This window comes from Acomys minous, assembly GCF_964271855.1.
Source record: "Acomys minous genome assembly, chromosome: 16".
NCBI lineage: Eukaryota > Metazoa > Chordata > Mammalia > Rodentia > Muridae > Acomys > Acomys minous.
Genome location: NC_140498.1, coordinates 21,210,882 through 21,223,649, shown reverse-complemented (window position 1 = coordinate 21,223,649; position 12,768 = coordinate 21,210,882). Strand labels below are relative to the sequence as shown.

At 44.6% G+C, this 12,768-nt stretch overlaps 1 protein-coding gene across 4 annotated transcripts in view; it reads left to right on the top strand.

The window, feature by feature from the left end:
• Positions 1-1,501: 1,501 nt before the first annotated feature.
• RNF130 (ring finger protein 130) overlaps positions 1,502-12,768 on the top strand; it is a 100,573-nt gene continuing 89,306 nt past the window's right edge. Inside the window, exon 1 of one of the 4 annotated variants that reach the window (XM_084763312.1) lies at positions 1,502-1,831. In XM_084763312.1, the coding sequence (XP_084619438.1) occupies positions 1,585-1,831 (247 nt within the window). In that variant the 5' untranslated portion in view covers positions 1,502-1,584. The remainder of the gene's footprint in view (positions 1,832-12,768) is intronic. The other 3 variants (XM_084763314.1, XM_084763313.1, XM_084763311.1) reach the window with 3 other exon arrangements.

Genomic DNA, 12,768 nt, shown 5'->3' with positions numbered 1-12,768 from the left:
AACTCCAGGGAACCCACTTCCTGCTTCTGGCAACCGTGGGCACCAGCATGTGTATGCGGTGTGCACATAAATTCAGACAGGCACACAAACATACACTTGAATTTTAAAAAAAATAATTAAAAGCACTCTCAAATTAATTTTCTCCTTAATAAACTCTTAACAGCTGAAAGAGGTCAATAGGGGGCCCTCCTCCTCCTCCTGGCCTGGCTTAATCAGATAGTGTCTGTGGACTTGTGCAGTATTTCTATTTCTCGCTGGGGCATGAACACCCCACACACTAAAGAGCCCCGTACGGGCAAAAACTAGAGGCTATGAGCATTTTTAGCCAAGAGAGAGGACAGGACATGACAAACGGGAGGGGGCCAGGGGAGATTCTAACTAGACCAAGCCCCATGTAGGCTCTAAGAATGCCTTTGACTTTCGGACATGCAACCCCAGGGTCTCAGACCTCAGAATGGGGGCTGTAGTCCACTCAGTCCTGGGAAGAGAGGCCCACGGACAGGAGAAAAAGAGCATGGCTCTTGTTAAATGTTGCAAGTACTCTACCTTTTCTTTTCTTTCTTTTTTGTTTTTGTTTTTTGAGACAGTGTTTCTCTAAGTAGTCTTGGCTGTCCTGGGAACTCTTATTTGTAGACCAGGCTGGCCTCCAACTCATACAAGTTTGCCTGCCTCTTCCTCCCTGAGTGCTGGAATTACAAGCATGTGCCACCTCGTCTGGCAGTACCATGCTATTTTACAGAAAGGAAATGAGGCTCTGTGGATTTGGCTATCCTGGGGGAGGGGGGTTATGTAGGAAGTATATGACCGTACCAACCTTTACATCTGTCTCTAACAGATCTTGCTAACCACTCAGATGCCTTATTGGGTCGAGGACCACTGGAACCCAAACACAAAAAACACCTTCCGGACCGACGTCAATTATTATACAACATGCAACTGACCCAGTGGGAATGTCAGCTCTCAAAGACATTTTATTTAAAACCTTTAACGTTTAGCTTGGTTTCCTTTATTGCTGTATCTCTAACATCTCTATAGGTTCTTGGAAAGCTTCATGGATCCAGGTCGTAGCAGGCTATGAAGCCCGGGGCAGTTCACCTAGCCCGCTGCCAGCAAGCAGGTGACTGGACTGCCCCTGGCCCTCGTGCAGGAGGGCGGGAGGAGGCTCTAACGCGCATGCGCAGTGGACGGGTGTTTTTGCGCGTTGCCGTTCGGCTGGAGGGACGGGCGGCGGCGGGCACGAGCCTGAGGCGGCATCGCTGACCCTCTTGGGACAGTCGGTACCGCTTCTTCCCACCCTTCTCGAGTCCTCTCTCAGGCTCCCTGTCCGCAGGCCTGGTCCCTCTGCGTCGAGCTTCCCTAAGGAGAAAGCACGCGGCCTGACGCGCCGCTCTCCCTTGAGGGACCCACGGGCGCGTACTCGCGCGCGGGCCGCGGCGCTCGGGAGGGCCGTGCTCGTGCCCGGCTCGTCGCGAGGCGCGCGCGCGCTCCCGCCGCAGCCCGGGCCGCGCCCGCCCCGCCTCTCAGCGCCGGCCCTCGGAGCCCGGTCCGCGAGCGGCGGCGGCGGCGGCGGCGGCCGGAGGGACGATGAGCGGTGCGGCGCGGGCGGGCCCGGCCCGGCTCGCGGCGCTGGCCCTGCTGACCTGCAGCCTGTGGCCGACGCGAGCGGACAACGCGAGCCAGGAATACTACACGGCGCTCATCAACGTGACGGTGCAGGAGCCCGGCCGCGGCACCCCGCTCACGTTCCGCATCGACCGCGGGCGCTACGGGCTCGACTCACCCAAGGCCGAGGTCCGCGGCCAGGTGCTGGCACCGCTGCCCATCCACGGAGGTGAGGCCGGAGCCGGAGCCCGAGCCCGAGGCCGGGCGGGGGACGCGGGGGCGGCGTAGCCGGGTGTCTGCGCGCCGTTCCGCCGCTGGCCCGGGGAGATCGAGGTCCCCGCGCTGTGGAACCTGGCCTGCACCCCGCTGGGGAAAGAGGCTCCGAAACCCTGATGCATTTCCCCCCAAAATTAACAGAGAGAAAGACTTAGAACATTCCCCTCTATTTCGTTTAGGTAGCTTGTTTACTGGAGGGCATTGGAATGCGAGTTTGCAGGGACAGTTGAGACAAAGGCGGTGGTGCAGGGGCGCAGAACTACTTCATGGTGGACGAGATGCTTACCCTGTATTTTGGAATCGGCAGGTTTGTTCCTGAAATCCCACTGATTTAACACTGCAGTGAATCTCTAGGGATAAGAGCCCCCCTCCACCTTCCCCGCCCCCCCCCCCCCGTCAATACGTGCCTTTTTTCTATAGTGGCTATGGGGAGGGGGGAGTCCCTGTTGCTTTTGGCTTTTTCTGGCCGCGGTAGTTTGCTGTCATGAGACGCTAGAGATTTTCACATTATAAAGAACGTGAGAGAGGCTGATGGTAGCCAAGACTTCGGTCACGGGTGCCCACCCAGAGGGAAAGAGGTAAAATGGTCAGGAATTGTCTTTGAAGCCATTTGATTTAGCCTTGTGTTCCCCCGGTGTATGCCGGCTGTGCGTACTTAACGATTTGATGTACGACTTTTGTCTGTTCATTACTGGTAGTGTTTTAAGGGATACATTTCTCCGTGGAGTGTGGTATTTGGGGGCTTTGGCAGGCCGGACTTTGGGAAGATGTCTCCTATCTTCTATCCCACTCTCACCCTTAGAATGTTGAGAGCATTGAAAACAACCGCAAAAACATCTGCTATTCATGTACAGATGATCTAATCTAGGCAATCTTTAGGGTAATGGTGTTTGCTTTTATAGTCTAAATACTAAAAATATGTCTTCTGAGCCTTGTATTTGTATGATAGCACATACTAAGCTGTTTCTTGTTTTTTGTTTTTGAGGCGTACTGGCTTGGGGCATAAGGTTTTACTGTTTGTTGTCTGTCTTCAACTTAGACTGGGCTCTTAAATGTTCATTTTTAAACCAGTGATCAAATGCTGAGAGTGCATTTCTTATTCCACTAGGTTAGGAGCAGCACTCACGGTCCCATCTTGACCATAGAAACGGTTTTGTCTTTGCTCCATTCAATAAATATTTGCTGCCTGCTCTGTGCCAGTCACTGTCGCTGGGACGTGTAATGTTGCCAAACTATGGCGGTAACAATGCTACACTATTTTCTGGTGGGGAAAAGAACGATGAGGGTCATGTGGAAGGGGAGGAAGAGGAAGAGAGAGAGGCAAGCTCCTCTGCAGCAAGAGCGCAGTACACGGTTGCGAAATCTGTGGTTTGCACTTGGGCTTGGTTTCCCCAGGCACCCCAGACCACTGCCCTCACTTGAGGTGCTGACCCCCAAGTGTTTTATGTGCCCCTGTCTCTTGCTTGTCTGTTACCCCAAAATTAAACCCTGTCTTGGAGAATGCTTTTAGGGGATCTAACAGAAAGGTGGTGCTGGGAACTAAAAAGTCTGTTGTCTTATCCTGTCACTGGGGAAATAGCTAGCATTGTGAGATTGAAGGCTCGATATCAGACCTCTGCTGCACATACCCTGTGTGATACTGGAAAAATAATTCTGCCTGGTGGCTTCATTTCTTATAAAAAACCAAAACAAAACAAAACCAAAAACAAGACAAAAACCAAAAACCAAAAAACTGATTATTCACCTCTCAAGTGGAGAGGATGTATCATTATCGTACCTTAACATTTTTACTTATTTTATCGATATGTATGTGTGCAGTGTATATGGTGCCCACAGAAACCAGAAGAGGGTGTCGGATCCTTTGGAACTAGAGCTAAAGAGCCACCCTGTGGGTGCTGGCAACCAAGCCCATGTCCTCTGCAAAAGCAACAAATACTCTTAACTACTGAACAATCTCTCCAGCCCATACCACATGAGAATTTTTCCAGGACTTCTCAGGATGTCGATGGTGGGATCCTGTATGTGGACTTAGGCAAGCTTTGGACAAATGGCCTTTATTCATGTGGTCTTTCAGTCCAGCAAGAGCTGACTGAAAACCACTTTGCCAAGCACCATTAAAAGCTCTGGTGAAAGGGAGGGCTGCAGCCTGGAATAAAGCTGTTGAAGGTATCTTTCTGAAGCTCCCATTCAGAGAGGCTCTTTCCCCAAGTAGTCTACCTGTAAGTGTTTCTACACCTGTGCGTTTATACAGACTCTAAGGTGACATTCAGGATCATATTTTTAAAAGACTGGTAGAAGTCTGGGTAACATTATTTGTGTTTAAGAACACCATTTAAAGCTAGGTGGGTAGCAGACACCTGTATCCCAGCAGTGGTATTACGGAGGATTGGTGCTCCATAGTGCATCCCAGGACAACCTGGACTACGGTGTGAGACTCTATTTCCCAAAACAAAAACAATAATACCTATTTGAAAAGACAAAGGAATTTTACAGTTTACCTAATGGTTAACATGATGGCTAGTTCTATATCTGTGGCTTGATTTGTAAAGTTAGAAAACCTCGTTATTTTTACAGCACTCTTCTCAGGCCAGTATGATTTGCACAGCTAGGCATGTAAGAATTACTGAATTTTACTTCTCCTCTCTTTATAAAGGACAAATTGACTATTTTTTCCTGAAAAGCTTTGCTATTTTCAAAGTACATTTTGGAAAGTGTTGCCATTCTACTTTAAAATGCTTCTTAAACAAGTATACTTTGAAACAAATTTTTTTTTCATTAAGCAGAATGTATCAGTGAGTGGAGATGCTCTTTGTTCTGGACTAACATTTACAAGTTACCCGATAAAGTATTCATTTTTAGAAAGAGAGTTTTGAAAGAGTTGTTGTACATTTATGAACTGATCATAGTTGATTTCTGGCTGCTTGCCCCAATGGTCAGTTCTGAATTAGGAACCCCCTAATCCCTTTGCAGAGCAGGCCTAGTTAGTGTGTGGCACAGACATTGTAAATGTGCTTTATGTGCATGCACACTGGCTTTTTGTTTGAGCCTAGAGTGGGGGCTGGGGAAGAAGAAAACCCTGTGGTGGTGATGTAATTAGTATGTATGCAGATTGCTGGCAGCTAGAGTTTGGCATTGGCCACTTTATGCCTTGTACAGAAATTTCAGGATGGGATGTTAAAACGTAGAACAGCTTTGCCAAGTAGTAAACCTTACTGATACCTTGCTGACTGTAGAGTTGCAACATAATTTTTAAAAGGTTTATCTTGGGTTTTTGTGTTTGAAATTGTGGTCCTATTGTGACCCTGATGTTCCTTTTACAAATCTGAAGTTGGATTTAGGAATTTTCATGAGCAGTGAAGGGGACTGACATAAAAACAGAAGGTGAAAGAGATCATATAACATCGGAGTTGATGATAGCAGAGGAAGGCTGCCAAACATAGAAATTTCAAAATAGTTACAGGAAAAGTACATATGATCTTGAGAGCAGGTAGTCTGAACATTCAGGAAAAGAACTCAGAAAAGCTGGAGGCTTTGAAAACAGTGCTAAAATAATTAAATAGCTGGGCAAGAAAAAATGTGGGGTGGGTGTGTTATGTTTGTATTGAACTTTACAGTATAGACAATATTTTTACATGGTATGTTTTCACCTTTACATCAGGTTGCTTTCTGTTAGCATATAAATGTTCCAGAAAACCTAGAACCACCCACCGTCCTTACCAGGCTCCCAAAATGCTACCTTCTTATTTCTGTTTCTGTCAGAGCAAGGTGTCTTTAAATGTTTCTTTACTTGCTGCCTCTACTTTTTCCACCTGCTTTTCCTTACACGGTGAAAGTCTTTGATTGCTATGTTAGTGATTTTGATTTAAACATGTTTAACTGATATGTTGGGTGACATGGTCAGGATTCCTTAAGTCCCGGTGTATAGAATGATTGGCCGAAATAAAATGAAAAGTTTTAACTTTCAATTACAGACACACATGTAGTCCTTGGGTTAAACACATCGCCTTCTTTGAGATGTGTTGATGGCGATAAGGCTTAGCCACATGTCACAGCTGGTAAATTCTCCTGACTTTGCCCAGGCCAGTACTGGGTTGCATCTGGGTGTAGGGCAGCTCTGTCACACTTCATAGAGGCCACACACACCTTTAGTTTATAGTGAATTCTGATTACAAGTTGTAAGAGACAACCAAACTGCAGAACTTCATTTTGAATGTTATAAAAGAAATCCTTCACGCCAGGTGTGGTGGCATACACCTTTATTCCCAGCAGGGATTAGGCAGAGGCAGGCTGATCGCTGTGAGTTCGAGGCCAGCCTGGTCTACAAAGCGAGTCCAGGAAATCCAAGGCTACACAGAGAAACCTTGTCTTGAAAAACGAAAAAGAAAGAAAAAAAGAAAAAGAAAAAGAAAAGAAAAGAAATCCTTCACTAGAAAGAACAAGTGAATGTCTTCTCAGATCCTCTTACTTGGAGCAAGATGTGACTGAAATAATGAGACAAATCCTTAAGAAACCTGCCAGAATATACATGCTCATTAAGGAGACATTGCTCTGGTTTTTGTAGTACTAGGGGCTAAACTCATGGCTCACACATGCTCACTAAGCACTTTGTCACTGAGCTGTATCATGGCCCAAGAATATTGTTCTCTTTGAATGAGTGACATTGGAAGACTGTGTGTACATATAAATGTACCTTTATAGCAACAAATCATTCAACAGAGTTAGTATTTTCTTTGTGTTTTTTATTAAGCAATTTTAAAACATTCAATATGCAATATATTTAAATTCTAGATAAATTGAATTTTGACATTCAGAAATTACTTGTAGGCAGTTGGGAGTAGGCAAGTTCTACTTAAAACAGAAGAGATGGAACTAGAGAGGTGGCTCAGTGGTTGAAGAGTGTACTTTCCGCAAAGACCTGAGTTTGGCTGCCAGCACACATGTTGGGCTGCTCGTAACCAGGTGTGGCTGCAGTTCCATGGGGTCTGACTCCCTCTGCCACCCATGGGCAACTGTTAGTTATATGCACATATCCTACATGTAGCTTATGATTATTTTAAAAATATTTTTAAAGAAGTAGGGCAGAAAGTCAGATATGTAGATATGTAGTGGAAGCCCATATTCAAGTGGCTGCAGCAAAAGGATCAAAGGTTCAGAGCCAGGTTGGCTCCATAACAAAATACTTTTTGAAATATATATTTCATGTTATAAGGTCATATATATGTTCATATATATGAACTTTATATATTGTATATAATAAGTAAAAGAGAAGAATATTGTGTTGTATACTTCATCCTTTATATAATTCATGAAAAGGAGGTTTAGTGGGTCAGACATATCAATGTCAGTGGGATGAATGGACTGTCGTCATGGCTAGTTTTTTTTATTTTTTTATTTAAAAAAATTTTTATGGCTAGTTTTTTTAAAGTATAACACTCGACCCATTCACAAAATGTAGTTATTAAGTTTGTCTAGACGATCACCCTTTGTTTTATTATCCTTAAGTTTTTTTGTGCACTAGGCATTTGTTATTTTCCATCAGTCTAATAGTGCAGCTTTTCTTATTGTTGGAGGTAATTTTGAATAAAACAAAGAGAACCCTTCAAATATCATCAAATGGAATTTAAAAGCCCACCCTGTGCTTGTGCTGTGCTAGTTCTGTGTCTGCACAGAAAGGGCGTGTGTATAAATTCTGACCTGAAAGAACTTTGGGTCATCTTATTGACAAGACCAGCCTTGGCTGGGTAGCACAACTCAGGCACAACACTCTGAAAGACTTTCTTTAGCATGCAGGTGGGTTTTTTTCTGAAGCAGGGGCTTACAAAACACTGCCCATGTGTTAGCTGGCATCGGGAGCTGCTTTCATACTGTACTTTCAGGGTTTGTGCTTGTGAAGAGCCTACAGGGCTTGTGATAAAATGTTTCCAGCCTCTGTAAGAAAATTACTTTATTTCCCCATTAGGGGCTGTATTATAACTGAGGCTTTGATTGCTAAGTTGTCCCAGTCTGAACTCTTGGAAGTAATGGGTCCTGTCTTCTTCATTTGAGGCAAGCTAGTAAGGCTGGGCCTGAGACTAGCAAGTGACTCAGATGTGTAATTGTGTTTAATCCTGCAGTGCAAAGCTGACAGCAGCGTCTTATGAGAGGATAGAGCAGGGATGGACAGAGTAGGGCTCCGCTGTTGTACTGTATTGAACTTAAGTAGTGTGGAGACCAGAAAAATGAAAAACATTATTTGAATTCATAGTCTAGAAAGGTCTAAAAATGAGGTTTAGCAGACTGTATTGGCACACAATTCTAATCTCAGCACTCAGGTGGCAGTTCTCTGTCAATTCGAGGCCTACCTGTTCTTATGGCATGTTCTATACCCGCTGTGGGGTTGGGGGAGGGAGGGGACAGGGAGAGAGAGAGGGGGACATATTAACCTTGTCTTATGCTGGATCAAAGGGACTTGAAGTCAAACCTGAGAACTTCCACCTCCGACTGTAGTAGATCACTGGTTCCCTCCCAACCTTAACTGGCCAGAAAACCAGACAGCCTGTGAGCAGCAGTTTCAGATTAAGTCAGGCAGCGTGGCATGGGGATCCTTGGAGGAAGAGAAAGGTAGGGGAGCCCCACCATTACCGTCTACTGCCTGGGAACTTCTAGGCTGCAGTCCAGAGACAGGCAGCCCAGATGTGAGCAGGTGGTCCCATGAGCTGATGAAGAGCACTCCAGGAGCATGAGGCAGAGCTAGAGAGGTGGAGGGGGCTGCTGCAGGGGGCTTTCCTCCCGGCTGGGCACTGACCTGCATAAAGAAGGTGCTGGAGGCTAGGAGAAGAACTGCCAGAAAGGAGCAGTTAAGATGGCTCCAGGAGCCCACGGAAGCTGGGACTCCATGAGGGTTCATTCATCAGAGTAGAAGCCCTTCTGGTGAGCAGGAGTGTGTAGCGAGGCCAGAGTACTAGAGCAAAGCTGTTCTAGGACCCTCTGCCCAATGAAGCTTAAATGCAATTTTTAAAAATTTATTTTTGCTTGTTTTTGTTTTTCAAGACAGGGTTTCTCTGTGTGTCCTTGGCTGTCCTGGACTCACTTTGTAGACTAGGCTGGCCTAGAACTCACAGCAATCCACCTGCGTCTGCCTCCCAAGTGCTGGGATTACAGGCATGTGCCACCACACCCGGCTTAAATGCAAATTTTTAAAGAACATCACTGATTGAGACCATATAGTTTGTTCCAAAGTGTTTGGATGATATTTAGAGGAATGCCTTAACATGTATCTCCAAAACCCATAAAATCTGAAACTGATGTCCAGTCCAGAATCACCAGGCCTAAGAAGAAGCCGGAAAAATAGCACCTATAACCAGATGACAGGGTTGCAGGTGGGAATTAGGTCAATCTTTAGAAGCATACTGTGTGTTCAAGAATGGACAAGGAAAGATGAACACGAGGAGAGAGAATAGATCAGAATTCTTTGTAGAGCACCAGCCTTGAAAATGCACAAGACTTAAACTGACTCTGGGGAGAGGATCCTGTTTCTTAGGTGTTCGCAGTTTGTCCCAAGCAATACTGTAGGTAACATGTATTGGGTATGTGCTGTGTTCCACAAGTGGTGCTGATGTTGACGCCGATGGTGTTTAAGCTTCCTAAGAGCCGCAGGTGGTACTCTTATCCTCTCTTGGTGCTTGGGGAATTCAAGGCACTCCAGTCTTTCATTTGGTGCCTTTTTTTTTTTTTTAGTAGCACTTAACATAACTGAAATTGTGTATCTATTTTCTTTGTTTCTGAGGGCAGGGACCCTGTCTCTTGTGTCCACTCTTGTATATTCAGTGATGCATATGGTACTTGGAACATGGTAGAGTGGTGCTGAGCAATTAGTGTTGTGTGAATTAAGAGAGTGAGGTAGTGGCACACTGTGGGCAGGGCTGGGGCTTGGGGTAGGCATGCCTGATGGCACTGCCCATACTCTAACCACCTCTTTGTGTTGCTTCCCAAGTGAGTTAATAAATTATGATATATCCACTCAGTGGAGTGTTACACAGCCATAAAAGAGAACACTGTTTAAAGCTCTGTGTGTGTTACAAAAATAAATACAAAGTGTTTGAACTATGTGTTAAGTTTGTTTACAGTGGACAAGGGCTTAGAGTAATATGCAAAATAAAAAGGATTTTGTATTGATTAGATCACCAATGGCATTTCTCTGGATTAAAACAAATTACTGCAAGGCCATGGATAAGGCTCAGTGATACGTATGTTCTGTACTCTCAGTTTGACCTCCAGGAACAAACACAAACTATTAGTGTTCATTGAGAGGGGGAGAAAGCAGTCAGGTGAGGTGGCTGAGTGGGTTAAAGCACTTGCTGTGCAAATGTGACAGCCTGAGCGTGATCCCTAGACCCACATGAAAGAGAAGGAGAGACCCGGCCACAGAGTTGGCCTCTCACCTCTCCATGAACACTGTGACACGCGTAATAGTTAATTTTTTAGAAAATGACGGAGGCAAGTGTTCAGGAGGGCAAAGCAGGGGTGTACATTGCCTGAAGGTGATAACTGAAGAAGTATCTGGAAATTTGCTTGTTGTAGTTTGGCCTTGAGCCCACACACATCTTAGATGGGTATGACTGGATTATAGCCCTCCCTTTTTATTCTTAATTTTATTCTGTACCTGCAGCAAGAACAGGATGGCTTCAAGATTTGATTAGCATGAGCAGGAAACTAGAAAGTACCAAGAATATGTTGAAAGAGTGCTTTTCTTTAGTAAAATAAGAAGTACTTGTGCCGACCGGCGGTTGGCGCACGCCTTTAATCCCAGCACTGGGGAGGCAGAGGCAGGTGGATCACTGTGATTTGGAGGCCAGCCTAGTCGACAAAACAAGTCCAAGACAGCCAAGGCTACACAGAGAAACCTTGTCTTGAAAAACAAATAAAATAAAATAAAGAAGTGCTCCTTGATCAGTGGTGACACACACACACCTTTAATCCCCTCACTTGGGAGGCAGAGGCAGGTGGATTTCTATGAGTTCAAAGACAGACAGCCTGATTAACAGATCAAGTTCCAGGATGGCCAAGACTATATATACATGGAAACCCTGCCTCAAACAGCAAAACAAAACAGAAAATGAAAGAAGTACTCTAAGACCAGCTCAGGCTGGTTGGTCAAGATGGAAAGTAAGGAATCTACAGTATGATTTTGAGTAACAGGTCCTGGAAAGGCAGGTGAGATCCAAGCGCAAGGACTGACCTTTTCTGTGCATTTACAGGGTGGTGGTAACATTTGTTTTAGTTATGTTGGTGGGGTTTTTTTTTTCACTATTTAGAAATAATCTGGAGATTAATCATGATTAGTTATAATTTCAGAGCAGAAACTTTGTGACCTTAAGGATACTTAAGTAGATGACAAAGGTGAAGGAATGGCAAGAAAAAAAAAGCATGTTAGATACCACTGGGAGAATCATCTCACGGGGTGAGGTCTCAAGAGGTTGTCTGTAGTTGCAGACACTAGGAAAGTTTAACCACACAGAAAAAGAAATTAAAAAATCAAAACAGATTTAGAAGAATACGTGAATTCAACCCTGTTTCGTGACAGTCATAAATCTACAGGTGCTATGTAAATTTGATAAACCAAGAAAGAATGGCTATTATCTTTTTTGAAGTGTTAAGGCTAGCCAGCAGAAGAGCTAAAAACAGAGGTTGGTTGTCTCTGGGGACCAGAGGGGTGAGGTGTAGCTATACTTGTTTGTGAACTGCGGGTGAGTTTGCCTTTTCTGAATGTCAAATTCCTCCCTTTCCCCTCTGCTCACAGCAAATGAATCTGGTTCCTATATTTCTTTTCCTTCTTTGAAGAAGTTCTGTTTGTCCAATATGTGAGGTCCTTTCTAACTCCAGTGGCATGCAGTGGAGTTTAGGATTGTGTAGAGACTAAGCAATTTCTCAAGATGTACTTGAACTGTGAGATCAGGAAATAGAGTTAGTGCCTTTGGTCTCATAAACAAACCTAGGTCTATGGACATAAAATAGTTCTCTGTTGTAGGCTCCAGATTGCCTGTATGTCTTTTCTTATTCTCTAGCAGGCCCCTTCCTTACCACTCTATTATGGTTTGAACTTAGCATTCATTGAACTGTTTCCCTGGCCCCATTGGACAGAATGAGTTTCTGCCTCTTCCTGACTTCTAACTTGCATATTCTAACTTCTTCCTGCGTATTTATCCCTTTTTCTTTATTCTAGATCACTTGGCAAAACCACCGTCATGGATGAGCCAAAACCCTTTTTAAAAAACCTTTTCCAAGTTTCCTATTGCCAAGCAGCTGAATGTTTAGGGGTGAGGGTTGGGGCTAAGGACCTTACAATCCAGTTAGGTTTGAGATCATAAATCTGAAGCAAAACTCAGCGAGCACTTAAGAATATCCAATAATCAAAACTTTTTTTAAAAAAAGAAAGTCACATATATAGCACATATGTATGATTAATCTCAGCTAGGTAAGCTCAGAAAGGTAATGCAAGTTGAAGACTAGCCTGGGCAATTTGCCTTGTTTCAAAATGTAGGGGTAGGAATGTAGCCATCAGTGTAGAGCATTTGTGTAGCACGCATAAGGCTCTAGATTTGATCTCCAACACCACTAATTTAAACTCTCTGAACACAGTTCTTTTTTCCTTCTTGTATGCCTCCTGTAATCCTCCTCTTGTATGGCTAGTCATGGCTTCAGCCAGGCCTTGGGCTCTAGATTCATGCGTTTAATTGCCTACCTGGTATCTTTACTTAAATATCCTAGTCTTTCCAAATTGATTAGTTGCAAGTGGAGCTTTAGTTCAGTTTTCATCCCGCAGTTTCCTACCATTGTGCTCTAGTCTTCCCAACCCAGTAAATGACATCACTGTCCTCTGTTCTTATTTAGACAGATTAGGAGTCACACCTA